The 19,306-nt window shown below is 47.3% G+C and overlaps 2 protein-coding genes across 2 annotated transcripts in view; one reads left to right on the forward strand and one right to left on the reverse strand.

The window, feature by feature from the left end:
- Window positions 1-398: 398 nt before the first annotated feature.
- Cox5b (cytochrome c oxidase subunit 5B) lies at window positions 399-2,242 on the reverse strand. Its single transcript, XM_075980438.1, has 4 exons — window positions 2,085-2,242; window positions 1,492-1,568; window positions 1,214-1,313; window positions 399-587 (listed from the first exon to the last, which is right to left on the reverse strand). The coding sequence occupies exons 1-4, from the start codon at window positions 2,185-2,187 to the stop codon at window positions 475-477; spliced, it is 393 nt and encodes a 130-aa protein (XP_075836553.1). The 5' UTR covers window positions 2,188-2,242; the 3' UTR covers window positions 399-474.
- A 62-nt stretch (window positions 2,243-2,304) lies between these two features.
- The window catches only part of Fam178b (family with sequence similarity 178 member B), a 135,538-nt gene continuing 118,536 nt past the window's right edge, over window positions 2,305-19,306 (forward strand). The window contains exon 1 of the mRNA XM_075980437.1: window positions 2,305-2,316. The gene's annotated coding sequence lies outside the window, so the exon portion shown is untranslated. The remainder of the gene's footprint in view (window positions 2,317-19,306) is intronic.

Below are 19,306 nucleotides of genomic sequence, written 5' to 3' on the forward strand. Positions count from 1 at the left end.
GGCAGATCTCCGTGAGTTCAAGGTCATCCTGGTCTACAAGAACTAGTTCTAGGACAGGCACCAAAGACACACAGAGAAACCTTGTCTTGAAAAACCAAATAAACAAACAAACAAATAAATAAATAAAACAACTCCATACTGGTTTTACATTCTAAGTAGATGTCAAGCCAGTATTAAGAAACAGCTGATCACAATGCAAAAATATCTATGGAAGCTGGGCAGTAGTGGTGGTGGTGATGCACACCTTTAATCCCAGCACTCAGGAGGCAGAGGCAGAGGCAGGCAGGTCTCTGTGAGTTCAGGGCTGGCCTGGTCTAGAGTCCCAGGACAGCAGAGACTACACAGAGAAACCCTGTCTCAAACAAAACAAAACAAAAACTACAGAAAGACTAGCCACCTATGGGAGGAGCCAATACAACGGCTAGTTTATTGGAGGGTAGTTTTCCATCACATTCTGAAAAGTTAACGCAGGGCTCAGTGGGCCAGTTGGTGGGGCACCAGCTTATAATGGGTTCCACAGCTTGGGCACCGCTGAGTCTCGCCTTTATGCAGCCAAAACCAGATGACGGTACAGTTGTCCTCTTCACCTGAAAGGAAAGAGTGGTTGACAGCCGTCCAGCTCCAGCACCTCTTCCCTATAGACACTTCAGAGACAAAACTGCAATTGACTCTGAGAGATCACTGCAAGCTCTGCTCTTTCAGATGAAACAGTGGGCAGAGTTTACCTATGAGTGAAATACCCTGTATCAGGGTCACTGCAGGCTCCCACAATTCCATTCTCTGCGGAGAATCCCAAAGCAGCAGGAGCAGCACTGATCTGAATCCTTAGTGCCTGGCACACAACTTGTTTTATATATATTATATATTTATATTTAAGGTTTATACTATATATATATAAATAATCTGGGTTGGAAAAATAGTTCAACAATTAAGAGCATGGATTGCTCTTCCAAAGAACCTGAGTTCAATTCCCAGCATCCACACAGCTGGCTCACAACCTTGCGTGTAACTACAGCCCCAGGGGCATCTGATTCCGGTGGCCTCTCACACGCACTGAGGATCGGGACAGTCAGAACCCTTACAACAGTGTTCATGAGTATTTCTGTGCACATACAGTCAGTCACATGCATGTATCTGAAGCGATTTACAGACATTCTATTCTGTGTAGCAGGACATAAACAAACAGGCCAGAAACCAAAGGCAAGGTACTTACAGATGCAGCCCACTATCCGCTTGTTGGTGATGGACGGGACTAAATTAGGATCTTCCTTGGTGCCTGAAGCTGCCTTCGGAGGTAGCATATTGTATGGATCCTGAAAAAGACAAGGATGGACTAATTATGACATACATCACAGACATCCCCGGCCACTACACTTCAAAGGGGCTGTTCCTACAAGTCGAGTTTCCGGGACCAAATGCTGGCTGACAGCAGACTCCTGTGATCCCGCCCAAGTCCAAGGGCTCCAGAGGACACCGAGAATTTTCCCTCACCAGTCCCTTCTCTGAGGCTATCATGATCTCCCTCTCCAGCCCTGTAGCCTGCTCCTCATCAGTAGGAACACCACCACCTGCAAGAAGAAAAATGGATTGTATCAATAATTCATAATAGGACCATGATGAATACAGGCGAAAATGACCGACACGGGAGAGGTGACATTGTAAGCTTCTTTGGTGGGCTCCCAAGTTACCCATTTCCATAGCCCCCTCGGCCCACTGAGTCATGACTCCCAACGCCTTATGGGATGTTTTCCCCACCAACCGCCGAAGCTGGTTTCTAAAACCAAATCAATGAGAGCGTATGGGCTGGAGGTGGGCAAGGAATCTGGATGTCGGTCCAGCCCTTTCTCGTCTCTCCAACCGTCCCTGTCTCCCAAGGTCACCCGGCACCTTCCAGTCAGTGCACTTTAGAAGCGGTCAATCGGGTGGGCGGCCGAAATCACCGCCAGACCGCGCCGAGCGCAGGCTCCCGGAACGCAAGGTGGTCCACGGGGCTAGGACGAGCTCAATGGCCCACCCCGCTCGACCGCGCCGTCATCAACCACCCCCGAGGCCACCGACCTGGCGCGCCCAGCTCCCTCACGTACCTCTAGAAGCCATGGAGCGCGTCGCAACCGCGCCATGGGGCCCGCGGGCCCTCAGGGCCTGAGCCGCCAGAGCGCCCACTCCGCGAAGTAACCTTGAAGCCATCTCGCCGGAGACAAGTAGATGCACTTCCGGGAACAGGCTCGGCAAGACAGGCGGGACTTCCGGTGACTGGCGTCTGTCAATGTCCAGTCAGTCTTCCGCTTCCTCCCCCCGCCCGCCCAAGAAGCTAAGGTAGGTGCTGCGCATGAGCAGCTCGGCCCCTTCGCCCGCCGCGCAGACTCCCTCAGCCTCGGAGGCGTGACGTTAGTCACCATGACAGCTAGCGAGCGGCTTTCCGCTTGCGTGCTCGCGCCTCTGTGTCCCAGCCACATAGCAGTTCCTGTGGGGTGTGTGTGTGGGGTGGGGGCTGTTGGAAGCTTAAGTTCCCCCCAGTCAGGGACTTGCTGCACCACAAATGATACATGAGCTCAGGAAGACGGTTTTGTTGGCTATGCCTGTTAATCCGCGGGTTCGGGTCTTCAGGCAGAACATTAGCCATCACCAATTTGCTACGTTGTTCCACCCTGTCAGAATTTGGCAGGACCTACTCACAGTTTTGGCTTCAATTTCTTTTTCTTTTGGTGTTTTTGTTGTTGTTGTTGTTGTTTTCTTTTTTATTTTTTGGCAGAGTACAGTCAGCCATGACTGACTGGAACTCGCTTTGTACATTAAGACTGGTCTCGAGCTCACAGACATCTGGCTACCTCTGCCGGGATTAAAGGCTCAGTTTCTTCCTACAGCAGTGTCCACTGGAGGTGATGGTGTTGGCCCCAGGGATGGGGATGCAGGGCACCTCCTGGTGGCCGTTCTGCGAGGTTATGGACCAATGAGGAAGATACTAGGAGGAGGGAGGAAGGAAAGTTAATAATGCAGACAGAAACCACAATAGGTACAGAGGCCTCTAATTTAGACAGAAAACATCTCCCATTGCTCCCCATTGCACACAGGTAAAGGGTAAAAACTCACGGCGGGACAACTAGAGGACTTGCAGACACTGGCCACGTCCTGGGCCGAGCATTGTGTTCATGTTGTGGAATATTCCCTAGAAATAGGAGAATTTTGTCAGGGTTTGTTGGGTTCAAGAAAATTTGACTCTCATTCTAGTCAACAAGATCGGATGTGTGGAGGCTGGGAAATGACTCAGATAATAAAATGTAATCATGGGACCCTGAATTAGAGCTCCAGTGCCCACATAAAGCTGGGTTCAGCAGCCTATACCTGTAATACTAACATTGGGAAACAGAGGCAGCAAGATCCTGGGGACTGACTGAACAGCCACTCTAGCCAAAATGGTGAGCTCCATGTTTGGTGAGAGACTCTGCTGCAAAAAAATAACAGGGAGAACAATCAAGGGCATCATGGGGTCAACCTCTGGGCTCCATATGCATGAGCATACATATGCACCCACATAAACACACATATACACACACACACACACGATTGTGTACATAACACCAGCTTCAGGACCAGGCTGCAGTGTGTTCCCATCCTTTCCTGCCTCCAGCTCTATCCACCCTCCACTGACATCTCTGCCCCTTGGGGAACAATCTGCAACTCCTGTTCCATCACTGTCTTGGTCAAAACAATCCATTTTTATTAAATAGTATTTCTTACCTTATAAGGTAATTTTTAGTTGTCTTAGTGTTCTATTTCTGTGAAGAGATAGATAGCATGACCATGACAACACTTATAAAAGAAAGCATTTAATTGGGGCTTGCTTACAGTTTCAGAGGTTTAGTCCATTCTCATAATAATAGCGAAGAACAGGTGGCATGCAGCCAGCCCTGGTGCTGGAGAAGTTGCTTGAGAGTTCTACCTCTGGATCCACAGGCTTCAGCTTTTAAAACCCTAAAGTTCACCCCAGTAACACACTTTCTCCAACAAGGCCACACCTACTCCAGCAAAGCCACACCTCCTAATCCCTGTCAAATAGAGTCACCCTGTAATGACCAAGCCTTCAAATATATCAGCCTATGGGGACCATTTTGTTTCAAACCACCACAATTTTCAAAATAAAAGCACATTGTAATAAATCACATAACACAAATATGTAAGGAAAACGTTGGCAATTTGGCATTTATTCTTTGGGCCTCCCCTTCCAAGCCAAACTTTCTCAGCCTTGGCACAATTAACAATCTGGGTCAGGAAAGGATTTGAAGCAGCGGGAGCTGAGGTTGTCCTTCGGGTATTGTGGGATTTGGAAGCTCTGCCTCCTAGCATTCTCCAGGGTGACAACGAAAGCCTCTTCCGTCAGTGCCCTGTGTTATATATACCCTGGGGGTCAACATCACCTCTGGCTGAAAGTCATTGGTTCCAGTCTTATGTAAATATATGCAAAGAATTGGTATAAAGAAGAAATACATGAAAGTTATTTGCTTGTGAGGTAAAAATACAAATGAGTAAAACATTGCTTTTCAAATTTAAAGAATATTTTGTGGACACGCCTGCGAATAAAAACATATATATATCATATAATTGCTGCATAATATCCTTTATAGATGTGCTGGAATGGCTCCAGCTATCCCCTGGTAAATATTCAGATTTCTAAGGATTCTTTTCTTCAAAAGACTCAAAGCCAGTTCAGTCAGAAGCACTTTAAAGACAATGTGTTTGCACCATAGTCGCAGAGGATGTCCCAGACCAAGCGCCCATGCTAGGTGGGTGTTTTACCACTGAGCTACATCCCAGCCCTTTCTGTTTTAGACCAGTGGTTCTCTACCTGTGGGTCATAACCCCTTTGGGGGGGTATCAAATACCAGATATCCTGTATATTAGATGTTTACATTCTGATTCATAGCACCAGCAAAGGTACAGTTACGAAGTAGCAATAAAAAAATTATATAGTTGGGGGTCACCACAACATGAGGAACTGTATTAAAAGGTCCCAGCATTAGGAAGGTTGAGAACCATTTAAGACAGTTTCACTTTGTACCTGGGGCTAGCCTTGAACTCTTGACCCTTCTACCTTCCACTTCTGAGTGCTGGGAACACAGGAATGTGCCACTACACCAGGCCAAATTGCTAGTTTGTTTTGTTTTTGTTGAGTTTTGGGTTTGGGGTTTTTTTGTTGTTGTTGTTGGGGTTTTTCGTTTCTTTGTTTTTGTTTTTTTGCCTCCCTGACACTCAGCAATGCATCATGTAGATGGGAATCAAAAAAGCGAGGTTGAAACATTTTAATACATTCAGTTGAGTAATTTGCTCAAAACTTTGGAGCAACTCCTGGTCCCACCAGTAGGATCTTTGCTGTTTGCCTCTGGCTGAATGAGCTCTGCAGAGCTGTTATTGATGCCATGTTCAGCTCCCTGAACTTTTACGGTTGTGGATTGATCATTTGCACTTTCTGTGAGCTGCCACTCTGCAAACCATCTTACACTAACTTTGTGCCTTAGGTCTAATTATTATTATTATTATTTTCTTATTAAGATGTATTAAGGAGCTGGGCAGTGGTGGCGCGTGCCTTTAATCCCAGAACTCGGGAGGCAGAGACAGGCGGATCTCTGTGAGTTCAAGGCCAGCCTGGTCTACACAGCGAGTTCCAGGACAGTTAGAGCTGCACAGTGAAACCCTGTCTTGAAAAACCAAAAGAAAGAAAAAGATGTATTAAGGAGTGACATACTCCTTTAATCCCAGAGCCCAGGAGGCAGATCCAGGCACTTATCTGTGAGTTTGAGACCATCCTAGGTAACATTATGAGTTCCTAGCCAGCTAAGCTACAGTGAGGCCTTGTCTTTAAAAAGAAAAGAAAAAAGAAAGAAGGAAGGAAGGAAGGAAGGAAGGAAGGAAGGAAGAAAAAGAAAGAAAAGGGAAATGTATTAATTGTACATGTTACAAGGGTTCCCTGTGGTGTAATATTCCCACACATGCGTACGGTGGGCACTAATTGAACCAACTTCCCTTTATCTCCCATCCCTCCTTATCCTTCCCAACTTCTAGCAATCTCCATCTTACTGTCAGGGCAATCTTGTTTAGCTTCCACATATGAGAAGAAACCTGTGGTGCTCATCTTTCTGTGCTCAGTTTCTCTCACTTTGTTGACAGAGGTTTCTGTCTCACCAGGTCCCACAGTTGTTTAGTCCCAAATAAACACAGAGATGTCTACATTAATCATAAATGAACTGGCCTAGTAGATCAGACTTTTCTTTCAATTAATTTTATCTTAAACTAGCCCGTTATTATTGTCTGTTAGCCACGTGGCTTGGTACCTTTTTCGGCGAGGCAGTCACATCTTGTTTCTTCTGTGGCTGGGTCATGACTGTGGACTGTGTCCTCTTCCCAGAATTCTCCTGTTCTCATTGCCCTGCCTCTATTTCCTGCCTGGTCACCCTGCCTCTACTTCCTGCCTGCTACTGGCCAATCAGCATTTTATTAAACATAATACAAGTGACAGGATGAAAGACCATTGTCCCATAGCATCACTTGACATGGTGTCCTCTACTTCTGCCCATTTGCTGCAGATGGCAGAGCGAGTGCCTAAAACACAGCAAGTGAAAACGCAGTGATGTGTTCCATGCAATGTGCTTCTTTTCACAAAAGGGAATTATGGGGACTAGGAAGATGGCTCAAGAAGGTTGCTTGCTGCCAGCTTGGCAGCCTGAGTTTGATGTTTGGAACCCACAGAGAAGGAGGGAACTCACTCCCACAGGCTGACCTCTGACCACCACACTCTTACCATGGCATGCATGCCCCTACAGACTTAAGGGATTCTGGTTGGGTGGTGGTGTTGAGTTCCTTTAATCCCAGCACTCAGGAGGCAGAGGTAGATCTCTGAGTTTGCAAAAGACCATTCCGAATGTGGAAAAATGAATATAAGCTGTTACCTCTGTTAGCACAAGGTTGAGGGGTAGACATGGAGGGGGCTATGAAGGGAGGCATTCAGATTTTCAGCGCTTTGAATTTTTGTTTTAGCTCTGTGACTGTGTTACCTATTCGGAAATTATAAGCATATTTATTTATTTATTATAGATTTCTGCCTCCTCCCTGCCACCACCTCCCATTTCCCTCCCACTCCCTCAGCAGCCCGAAGAGCAGTCAGGGTTCCCTGTCTTGTGGGAAGTCCAAGGACCTCCCACCTCCTTCCATGTCTAGTAAGGTGAGCATCCAAACAGCCTAGGCTCCCACAAAGCCAGTAGTGCAGTAGGATCAAAACCCAGTGCCATTGTTTTTGACTTCTCAGCAGCACTCATTGTCCGCTATGTTCAGCGAGTCCGGTTTTATCCCATGCTTTTTTTTTAGACCCAGTCCAGCTGGCCTTGGTGAGTTCCCGATAGAACATCCCCATTGTCTCAGTGTGTGGGTGCACCCCTCACGGTCCTGAGTTCCTTGCTCGTGCTCTCTCTCCTTCTGCTCCTCATTTGGGCCTCAGGATTTCAGTCCAGTGCTCCAATGTGGGTCACTGTCTGTGTCTCTTTTCATCGCCTGATGAAGGTTAATATTCAGGAGGATAACTATATGCTTTTCTTTGGGTTCACCTTCTATAAGCATCTTTTTAAAGTCAGCCACTAATATCCTTATTTGGAGGAGGTGTTTGTTTTACTGATTCTTACTGAATATTAAGGCAATTAATATTAAATCTTTTCCATGGACCAAAGCCAAGGATGGTTATTAAATCACATATTATTTCTGCCTTGAGTCATGTGTATGTGTGTCTGTCTGTCTGTCTGACTGACTGTCCTTGGTATGGTCAGAATCAACAAAACTTGAAGGAATGGGGTCAAAAGGCTCTTCAGGTTCAATTCTGCTGCATATGAAGTAACTCGGAGCTTTAGTAGCCTCAGGGTCCCTGGGCACTGTGGAAGGTGTGTGCTGGGCAACTTTTTAATTATGGCAGGGGTAAAAGGGTAAATGCTCCTCAGGCCTTCTAGGTCTATCCCCAGGAACCCTCTGGAGGCCTGAGGAAAATGAGACCCAAGGCTGAATTCCTGGCTGATTGCTTAGAGCCAAAACCCATTCAGGTCAGAGTGAAATGCTTTTTATGCGGACACCACAAATTCAAAATGGGTCTTGTGGAACTGCTGTCAGCACTGGGCCTCGCTATAGCAGGAGCGATATCGTCGTCGGATGACCACACTTATTTAAAGCATTTTTTATCTTCCAGAACAAAAGGAGTCTAGTGTGACAGCTGAGCAGCCCAAGTCAGCCCCTACTCCACTGTTAGGTGCCTCACTGAGTCCTCCACAAGACCCACGGGGCACAGTGGAATCGTCACCCCATGAGCATTGTGCCAAAGCAGTGAGAGGGAGCAGTTGTGAGACAAAAGCCCACCCCTCTCCCCTCCCTCATTGCTCCTACCAGTGAACTCCACTGGCACCTAGAGGACAGCCTAGACCCCAGGACATCCTTTGATACAGATATGGAGGGAAGTGACCCCACTCCCTGGCCCCAGTACAGACCCAGGAAGAAGAGCTCAAGGTTGCTCTGGGAGGACAAAGGGGCAGTGCTCAGCTCTGTTCTGTGGGACAGTCCCCTGCTTGGATCTAAACTTTAGCCCTAAAGCTACCTGTTTACCGGATCAAGAGATCAATACACAGCCAGAGGTTGTGGCTAACTCCTGTAATCCAGCGTTTGGGAGGCTGAGGAAGGATTGCAGTGAATTGGGAGTTACCCTAGGCTGTGCAGTGAGTTCCAGACCAGCCTGTGCTACTGGGGGTGGAGGGATGAGATTGATTGATTTTGGTTCACTAGGCTCCCCAGGTAGGTGTGGGCACACATGCATGTGGTTCTCTAGTGTAATAAACTTGCCACCAGCTCACAAATAATGACACGGAGACTTCTTATTAACTATGGAAGCTTGGCCCTTAGCTTAGGCTTGTCCCACTCGCTCTTATAACCTAAATTAACCTGCTTTTATTAATCTATGTTCTACCACGTAGCTCGGTCACCTCTACTCTGCACCGTATATCCTACCTCTTTAGTGTCTCCTTGGCATCTCCTGTGCTCCTAGATTCCTCTTCCCACGGAATTCCTCTCTTTCCCGGAAGTCCCGCCTCTACTGTCCTGTCTAGCTATTAGCCACTTAGCTCTTTATTAAACCAGTCAGAATGCATATTAGACAGAAACACATCTTTACAGGGTAAACAAATACTCCACAACACTCTAAAGCAGGACCAAAGAAAGCAGATCCTAAGAGGAAGGACAGGCGAGGTCTGAAGCAGTTCAGTTTACCAAACCTCCTTTTCTACTCTTTCCTGGACCCCCTGAATAAATGCAAAGGTCCTAAAGGCACAAAACCTGAACACGGGGAGTCCCTAAATTAAAAAGAACTCCCTGGGAGATGTGGGGGAAAGACAGGTCAATAGAAACAACAGCCCTGCACTCAAGCTGGGAGCTCATAAACCTGCCCAGGCTCTGGGCCCAGTAGGGGGCCCTCGAGCCTGTTTCTTATTTGAAAACTGGCTGGGGCATTCGCGCCCTCTGGTGGGCTGGAAAAAGCCAGTGCGGTCCTATTTCTGGAAGCGGTTCATCCACGGAGTTATCCTTTGTATTCTCATTTTGCCTTTGGTTCTGTCTCTTTCTATTAAACCTTCAACTGGTGCTCATTAGGAGGGACCTGCCTCACCGTTTAAGATGGCAGGCGCGTTCCAAAAAAACAATAAGGAATTCAGAGAGAACGGGTCTGATTCCTTGAGTAAACCCTGTCCTCATGAGGCTGAGGGTCAGAAGATTGGAGTTTTTAATTGGAGTTCGAGGTTAAGCCTGTTAAGACAGTAAGTGCCTGTCTCAGAAAAGAACTAATTAAATTAAAAGTAAAAATGTCCGTGACAACTGGAAGTCGGATGAATTAACTGGTCCATTAAAAGAAATAAAGGTCAAACAAGAAGGCTCCCCCAGCACACCAGGGCAGCTGGGATCCTGCGCATCCTATCCTGGTCACCTAAGGAGGCTCCCTCAGGAAACAGACTTTGCTAAAGTCCCCGAGACAGGCTGGCAAAGCTCAGCTTGGCTCCACGGCCCTACTGCCCAGAGACCAGGGTAGGGCACGGATTTTCACTGAAGACAGAGCTGGCTGAGGCTAATCCGAAATTATGTGTGTAAATACCCTCGTTCAATGTCAGATGCAGCAGGGACAGGGCTCAACCAGTGCTTGTTGAATGTGAATCTGAAGGGTTGACGCATGCCCACACAGTTGTCCACCCAGAACAGATCTGTTCTCAAATCAGACCGCAGTCAACATTAATGGGATCCACACAAGTTATAGTGTCTCAACTTGGGAAAAATCGGATCATTAGACCGTGGAAAGTCAACTGTCTGTGTTGAATTCAAATCTCGACACCTTCCCTTCTCCCCACAAGCCCAAGCCGATCTGTGAAACGGAAACCATTGTTCCCAGGTGGGGGTTTAGGTGACACGATTGGTATAAAGAGCGAGAACAGAACGCAGGCGGAAACCAGACGCTGGATCTAGCGGGGGCATCATCTGACCTGCGCACAGTGGCGGGCACGTGGCTGCGTGGCCCGAGGGTCACGTGAATGGAGCACGAGAACGGAACCCACCTGTTGTAACGGTGGGTACGTCGTGCGTGGCAGGCAGGCGCAGTGGCCTCCACAGAAAGTCCTTCCTCTCTACTGTTGTTGCTGACCTGGCACCCCACCACCCTGGTAGCCTGCTCCAGCTTTTTGTGCGCCATCTTCTGAGGCTGCGCTAATGCTTCTGTTAACGCTTCCTGGCTGCCGTTTCCTCCTCTTCAGGCTCCGAGGCTGGGGCTCCCAGGAGTAGACTCCACCAGACTCGAGGGGTAGGACCAGAAGCTTCATCTTAACGGTGAGTTCCTGGGGCACACAATTAATGTACCCACCCAGGGCTCGTGTCTATCACCAGACTGGGCCTGGAAGTGGGTTCTAGTGCAGTTGCCTGGATTCCATTTTACGCTTTCCTGGTTTCAGCTCAGGGTTGGCCTCGCTAGTAGGCCCAGCCTCCTCTATGCTCAGGTTAGCCCACGTTAACAGGCTACACCCTCTCCTGCCAAATGTGCCCTACGCCAAGGTCTGGCTTGATGGTTTGTTTTGGGTCGTGCGGCCTCTTGTGTTTTGTTTCTTAATGTTTCCCAGGGCATAAAAATTAGTTGCTGTTTGTCTTTCCGGAAACATTCGCTGTTCCCAGGCCCTGCTCAGTTTGATGGATGGAGAGTTTACGACACAGGGGTCTGCTTTGCTTTTCTTTGAGGATGACACTCGTATTCTTCCATCTTTCAGACTGTGAGCTGAGTCCTCGCTAGCATTCCTAACCAGTAAATATTTGTTTAAAGGAACGCATAAAACACGATGCTGAGAGTATGGCATGTTGCTACGGCAATGTTCAGAAAAGCAAGTCGGCTATAATTTTCTGCATTAATCTTGACTGTTTTGACATTGATGCTCAAAGGGCTTTGGGTTTTCTGTATTTATTTATTTTCTTCTCCTTAAGGCCAGGAAAACAAAAGAACAACAACAAAGAAAAAAGTAGGAGGTCATGTGTTGAAATCACACTGTGAGACCTGGATGGGGAGAGGGGGAGCCTTGGCTTTGCGTGATTTGGGGGGAGTGCTAACCCAGGAAGAAGGGGTCTAGGCATGTTACCATACCCACTAGGGGTCTGAGGTGATACAGGTACAGTCCTTTGCCGGTGAGTGAAAGAGAGGGCTAGGTCCTGACTGGCTGGGTGATGAGGGATTTGGGAAGGAGAGACTAGATTTTGCTTCTGTCTCCCAGTTTGACCACAGGAGGCCTTTGTCTCGTGCTCCCAGCGATGCCTAATGTCTCGCTGACTCTCAGATGCCTATTTGTTCCTGTTCTGACAGCTCTGAACTTGTGTCCCATAATTCCTAGGGTCTTCCTGGTGCTGTTGCTCACCAGAAAGTGTTCGTCAGTCTTAGTGGCTTGAAAGTTACCTGTGTCCTTGAAACAATTAGCTTCTCAGTCCCTGTTGGTTGAGGGACTTCCTTGAGGGTTTCAGTTGGTGGCTCTGGGAGAAGCAATGAGCTGCTGTCAGGCTGGATTCTGCAGCCCTCCGCAGGCCTGACTTGTTTGAAAATGTTTATGTAGTCAAGAGATGTGAGCCAAAGGATGGTCAAAAGCCTGAGCATAGGCACCTGTATCGAAAAATATGTATGCATTCTTTTGTGGGCGGACAAACGCCTTGGAGGAAAAGGTATTTGAAGCAGCCAGACTTAGTTACCCAAGAAGCAGCAACCACAGTCCATGGGTCTCGTGAGTGCACTCTTGGGCCCGAAAGGGAGGACTCCACCTGCTGCTGGTGCTTTATGAGCTGCTAGTACTTGGAGCTCACCTAGAGACGGTATTTCCCTCCCAATCCACCCTTTCAAGATTTATTTTTTAATTACGTGTATATGCGGGCAGGGGTACATACTCACACAGGCACCCGCAGCAGCCGGAAGAGGGTGTAGGATCCCTGAAGCCGGAGTTAACAGGCAGTTGAGAGCTCTGATGTGGGCTAGAGACAGAAGTGCTCTGAAGGAGCGCTCAGAACTACTCCCGAGCCTCTCTCTAGCCCTATTTCTTTTGTTTCTAAGTTGGCTTACCAGCTGAGCTTTGGGGATTTGATCAACCTGCTCCTGTGTTTTAGCTGGTTTAATGACTGTGCTCCCGGCGAGGTTCACCAATTAAGCCGCAGGCTGTCGGAGCAGCAGTCAGCAGGGCAGGCTGTCTGTGGCAGGCAGGTTGTGTGTTTTACCAGGAACCTCACCTGCGGAAGGTCAGGGCTGCGCGAGACTCTCCTGTCGACACAAGACTGAGGCTCACCCTCGGCTGTCTTAAGAGAAGACACAGGCTGGACAACAGGAGGCCTCACATTCTCCTGGGTTAGATTCCTGCCGTGCCCACTCCTGGCTGATTTGTTCTAAAATTAGATTCTTCAGCACGCAAACATCGCCTGCAGCTAGCACTGGAGATGGTTTGTATAGAAGCAGAGCTGTAAGCAGCCACCTCTCTCATCCCTGGGAAGCATGCTCCTAGGCCTGCAGACGCAGACATTGCTTTTCTGCCACCCCACTGCCAGGTTGTCCATTTCCTTTCTCGTCTCGTTTTGTTTTGTTTAAACGGGGTCTCTTTATGTAGCCCTGGCTATCCTACGACATATGTAGATATGTAGACCAGGCTGACCTTGAACTCACACAGATACATCTGTCTCTGCCTCCCAAGTACTGGGATTAAAGGCACGGGCCACTAGGGCCCGTCTTTGAGAATGACTCGGGGTATCATTTTTATTTTATTTTGTTTTATTTTATTATATTTTGTATGTCTGTGCATACTTACGGGCACGCTTCTACCACACTGTATATGTGGAGGTCAGAGAACAACATGTAGGGGTCAGTTCTCTTCTTCCACCACGTGGGTTTCCTGGGATCCAACTGAGATAATCACGCTTGACAGCAAGCATCCTTACCTCTTGGACCAGTTTGTAGATGTTCCTTGATCTTTTGTATTTCAGTGTGATTTGCTCAAAGTATTGTAAGTTATTTTTTAAAAAGAATAAACAAATTCGTTTTCAACCACTGCAAGGCAAACCTTCCAGGCAAGAGTCACCAGTGTGTGCTGAAACTGGGAACAGAAGCGTGACAGGAAACGGATGTTTATGTCATCTCAGAGCATCTTCCCGTAAGGTACTGCTTAATCAGAAAGGACAAGACTGTAGGACGACAGCATAGAAACCTTGTGGTTCCCACCATCGCCTGGTGCAAGAGCAGTAACAGGACACATGGGTGCTGTGAGCCTCCTGGAACATACGACCTGAATCTAATCGCAAAGAAAGCCCACACAGTTCCCTAACTGACAGCTCTAGGGCATAACTCACCAGGACCCAAACAGTATGAAAGTCATGTGTGTGGTTAGGCGTGCTGACAGGCACCTGTAGTCCCACACTCAGGAGGCTGAGGCAAGGACAAGGCACAAAGGCAAAGTCTGTTGTTGGTGGTATTGGTGTTATTGGCTTTTGTTTTCTGAAGACCAGGTCAGCCTTCACCTTAGAGATCTACCTGCTTCTGCCTTCTCTGGGTGCTAGACCTAAAGGCATGAGTCACTATGCAAGCTTGTGAGTTCCAAGACAGCCAAGGCCGTGTAGAGAAACCTTGCCTCAAAAAAACAAAGAATAAAGCTGCTGGTGGTGGTGAACACCTTCAAGCCCAACACTCAGGAGGCAGAGGCAGCAGTTCTCTGTAAGTTCAGTGCCAACAGGGTCTACAAATCGAGCTCCAGGACAGCCCCAGAGCTACACAGAGAAAACCAGTCTTGAAAAAAAAAAGGCATGAAAAGTGAAAGGTTTCTGAACCCCTATATTAAGTCTCTCCACTGACATAACCAAGTCAAATTAAAAGTCCAGGGTCCAGGTTTATTGGTAAGATGCTCCAAGGTAATTCTCCAGTCCCCAGAGAGGAGACAGGAGAAGAGATGAAAGAACTGAGTGTCCTTTCCTTTAGAGACTGTTTAATACCCTGTAGGTGTGGTCTTGAGCATCTCTGGGGTTTTGCAAGCTTTCTGAGTCTGGACAGGGTTTGGATTGGTGGTAGAAGGGGCGGCCAGAGCTTCTACCTGAACAAAAAGTTTATTTGAATTGTTGACTGAAGCATTTGTCAAAAGATGGCCTACTAAAAATGATTTGGAGATGCCTGGTATCCCTTGGCTTAGTGTCGAGGAAGGGATTTTAAGGCTCAGGGAAATTGCAGTGCTAGAGTGGGTACCCTGTGTAAAACCTAGTGCTCCACAATGGGGAAGGCCCAGAGGACACCGCCTCCACTGTCCTATAAGACACAAATGGAGGGAGGGAGCCCAGCACCTCTGAAGAGTTTTGTTGTGGCCCTTTTGCTTGAGCCAGACCTTGGGGCTGGAGGTGCTGCTGCTCAGCTGGACGAATTAAATGCAGTGGTTTTGATTGGACCCTGAAGTAGCAGGGGCCAGGTGGCAGCACTGAGTCGCCAAAGACAAGGTGATCATAATGGGCAGCATAGACAAAACAATGTTCATAACGGCCTAACATGTAATTACCACACAGGCAAGGAGATTGTGCTAAGGTATGGCTGGGGTGGACCTTTGGTGCCGGCTAATCAACCATGGTGTTTTCAGGCATGGAATAGGTAAGAAGCCTATGAATTTTTGTTCATCTGTAGAAGCAGAAAAACCTCAAGCAAATGAGAGAAAGGTGCCATTGGATTGTGGCAAAAGGGAGTCTTGGCCGATGAACCAATTTCCAGACTAAGCCAGTGTGCAGACCCAGAACCCCTTGAATGAAGGGATGACCAGGTTCCCCAAGGAAGGACCTTGATAAAACACCTAAAAGTTTTGCTGTTAGCCTTTCTCCAGTCCTTCCCAGAGGAACCTATGGCCGTTTTCAAGGCTAACTCTAAACTGGGGTAAAGGAAATGGTCAGACTTTCTGGGGTCTGTTATATACTGGTTATGAACTGATGCTGATTCTGGGAGATCCCAAGAAACACTGTGGCCCTCCAGTTAAAGTAGGGGCTTACGGAGTCCAGCTCACAGTAGGCCCAGTGGATCCCTAAATTCATCTTGTAGTTATTTCCACAGCCCCAGAATATATAATTGGGATAGATATTGTTAGAAGTTGGCAGAATTCTCACGTTGGTTCCAGACTTGTGGAGCGAGGGCTATTATGATTGGAAAGGCTGAGTGGAAGCCGTTAGAGTTGCCTTTGCCAAAGAAAACAGTGAATCAAAAACATTATCACATCCCTGGAGGGACTGAAAATACTATTGCCACCATCAGGGACTTGAAAGATGCAGGGGTGGTGGTTCCCACCGCATCTCCCTTTAACTCTCCTGTCTGACCAGTGCGGAAGACAGATGGACCGAGAAAATGACAGTTGACTGCTGAAAACACAATCAGGTAATAAGAACAATGGCAGCTGCTATACCAGATGTGTCCTTACCTGAGCAGCGTAACACATCTGTGGCTATTGATCCAGCAAATGCCTTTTTCTCAGTACCTGTCCATAAGGATCACCAGAAGCCATTTGCTTTTAGTTGGTAATATGCCAACAGTATACCTTTACAGTCTTACCTCAAGCATATAGTAACTCTCCTGCCCTGTGCCACAGCTTAGTTAGAAGGGATCTGGAGCGTCTGTCTCTTCCACAGACTATCACACTGGTGCACTATATGGGTGACACTATGCTGATTGGACCAAGTGAGCAGGAGGTAGCAACCACTTTGAACTCATTGCTAACACATATGCATATCAGAGGATGGAAAATAAATCCAACCAAATTACAAGGGCCTTCTGCCCCAGTGAAGTTCTTAGGAGTCCAGTGTTGTGGACCATGCAGAGATACTCCTTCCAAGGTGAAGGATAAATCATTTTATTTGGCCCCTCTGACCACCAAGAAAGAACCATGATATTTAGTGTGCCTGTTTGTATTCAGCACATTGATGACTTGGGTGTGTTACTCCAGCCCAGATACCAAGTGATTTGGTAAGTTTCTAGCTTTTAGTGGGGCTTGGAACAGGAGAAGGCTCTTCAACAGGCCCAGGCTGCTGTGCCGGCTGTTTACGACTCGGACCATATAATACAGCAGACTCAACAATACTGGAGTTGCCAGTGGTAGATAGAGATACTGTTTGGAGCCTTTGTCATCCCCCTACAAGTGAACTGCAGAAGAGACCTTTGGAATTTTGGAGCAAGTCTACTCTAGTTGCAATGCTGTCTACTGCCAAGCATGCACCTAGAGCCTCATGGGATATGCCCTGTGATCACTTGACTGAGGAAGAGAAGACAAGGGCCTGGGTTAGTGATGGTTCTGCATGTTGTGCAGGCACTACCCGGAAGTGGACAGCTGCAGCATTACCACCCCTTTCTGGGACAACCCGGAAAGACACAAGCAAAGGAAATCTTCACAGTGGGCAGAACTTCAGGCAGCACATATTTTATTTGGAAGGTGAAATGGCCAGATGTGCAAATGTTCACTGATTCATGGGCTGAAGCCAGTGGATTGGCTGGGTGGTCAGGACTTGGAAAGAGCATGTTTAGAAAATTGGTGAGAAAGACATCTGGGTAAGAAGTATTTGGATAGACTTCCAAATGAGCATAAGATGTGAAGATACATGGGATATGTCCCATGTAAATGCTCATCTAAAGTTGACTTCAGCAGAGAAGGGGTTAAGTAATCAAGTAGATAGGATGACCCATTCTGTAGACAATCAGCCTCTTTCCTCAGTCATCCTTGTCATTGCCTCATGGGCCCATGAGCAAAGTGAGCATGGTTACAGAGATGGAGGTTAGGTATGGGCTGGACAACGTGGACTTCCAGTCACCAAGGCTGACCTGGTTACAGCTGCTGCTGAGCGCCAGGTTGCCAACAGCAGAGACCAACACTGAGCCCCAGGTATGGTGCCGTTCCCCCAGTGATCAGCCTGCAACATGACTACGCTGGCCCACTCCTCCATGGAGAGGAAAACACTCTGTCCTCACTGAAGTAGACATTTATTCTGATTGCGGATTCACCTTTCCTGTAGTAATGCTTCTGCCAAAACCACCATCCTTACAGGATGTTAACTCACAGAATTCCTTATCCACTGTTATGGTATTCCACTTAGCAGTGCTTCTGACCAAGGAACTCGTTTCACAGCCAGAGAAATGTGATAGTGGCCCACGACCATGCAACCCACTGGTCTTACCATGTTCTCCACCACCCTGAAGCAGCTGGCCTGAGAGAAAGATGGAATGGCCTTCTGAAGACAGTTACAGCACCAGTTAAGTTGCAGCAGCTGGAAGGCTGGAGCAGGGTCCTCCAGAAGGCAGTATATGCTTCGATCAGCATCCAGTATATGGTGGGTTTTCTCCCATAGCCAGTATCCAAGGCTACAGAAATCAAGGGGTGGGAAAGAGAATAGTTCCATTCACTGTCACCCTAGTGACCCACTAAGAAAGATTTTGCTTTTTCCTGTGACCTCATGTTCTGCTGGGCTAGTAATTTTGCCTCTAGAGGAGTGGGGAGTGCTCCTGCCAGGAGCCAACATTCCTTTAAACTGGAAGCTTAGACTTCCCCTTGGCCACTTTGGCTTTTTTTTTTTTTTTTGGCAGTGGGGGAGAGTGGTTTCCAGACAGGGTTTCTCTGTGTAGCCCGGGCTGTCATAGAACTCACTCTGTAGACTAGGCTGTCCTCAAACTCATAGTTTGCCTCCCTAGTGCTAGGTGTGTGATGCCACCACCTGACCACATTTGAATTTTTGATGTCTTTAAGCCAACAGGCTAAGAGAGGAATAACGGTATTAGGAGTGGTGATTGATCCAGATTATCATGGGAAATTGGTTATCATATTTACACTGGAGATGCTAAAAGAGTGGCCCTCAAGGGACGTTGTTACCTATTATAAAATTTATAATGCTTTTTGCTGTTGTACAAGGGATAGTTACATAGTGTTAGGTGTAATTGTGACCTGGTTATTGTTTTCACTTGGAAATTAAGCATGACATAAGGAGATGTGATTTGTGTCAAGTTGACAAGAGTGAACTTGTGATGGCTGTTCTTGGTTACCGTCTTTACTACATCTGGAATTAACTTAAACTCAAGTGACTGTGAAGGATTTTTGTCTGTTTGTTTGTTTGTTTGCCTTTGTTTTTATTTCTTGAGACAGGGTTTCTCTGTATAGCCCTGGCTGTCCTGGAACTCATTCTAGAGACCAGGCTGGCCTTGAGATCGGATATCCATCTGCCTCTGCCTAAATGTAGGCAGTGGTTTTTTTTCTTAATCAGGACCCAGCACCCAAATAACCACACAGAGACTTAATATTAATTATAAATGCTTGGACAATAGCTCAGGCTTGTTTTTTTTTTTGTTTTTTTGTTTTTGTTTTTTTTTTGTTTTTCGAGACAGGGTTTCTCTGTGGTTTTGGAGCCTGTCCTGGAACTAGCTCTTGTAGACCAGGCTGGTCTCGAACTCACAGAGATCCACCTGCCTCTGCCTCCCAAGTGCTGGGATTAAAGGCGTGCGCCACCACTGCTCTAGCTCAGGCTTGTTAATAGTTAACTCTTACATTTCAAATGAACCCATATTTCTTATCTACCCTCTGCCATGTGGCAGCATTCTTGCAACCCAGCACATTCATCTTGCTTCTTTCTGCATCTCTCAAGACTACTCTGACTCTACCCTTTTTCTTCCCAGCATTCTCTCTGCCTCAAAAATCCTGCTTAGCCACTGACCAGTCAGCTTTTTATTAACAATGAGAGCAATACATATTCATAT

The sequence above is a fragment of the Microtus pennsylvanicus genome, chromosome 7, assembly GCF_037038515.1.
Source record: "Microtus pennsylvanicus isolate mMicPen1 chromosome 7, mMicPen1.hap1, whole genome shotgun sequence".
In the NCBI taxonomy this organism is placed as follows: Eukaryota; Metazoa; Chordata; class Mammalia; order Rodentia; family Cricetidae; genus Microtus; species Microtus pennsylvanicus.

Bases quoted from the DNA above. Each gene is read 5' to 3' on its own strand.
- Cox5b (XM_075980438.1), bottom strand. From the start codon at position 2,187: ATGGCTTCAAGGTTACTTCGCGGAGTGGGCGCTCTGGCGGCTCAGGCC. The intron at 1,569-2,084 runs GTACGTGAGGGA...TTCTTCTTGCAG, and splicing joins GCGCTCCATGGCTTCTAGAG to GTGGTGGTGTTCCTACTGAT. The intron at 588-1,213 runs GTAAGTACCTTG...CTTTCCTTTCAG, and splicing joins GCGGATAGTGGGCTGCATCT to GTGAAGAGGACAACTGTACC.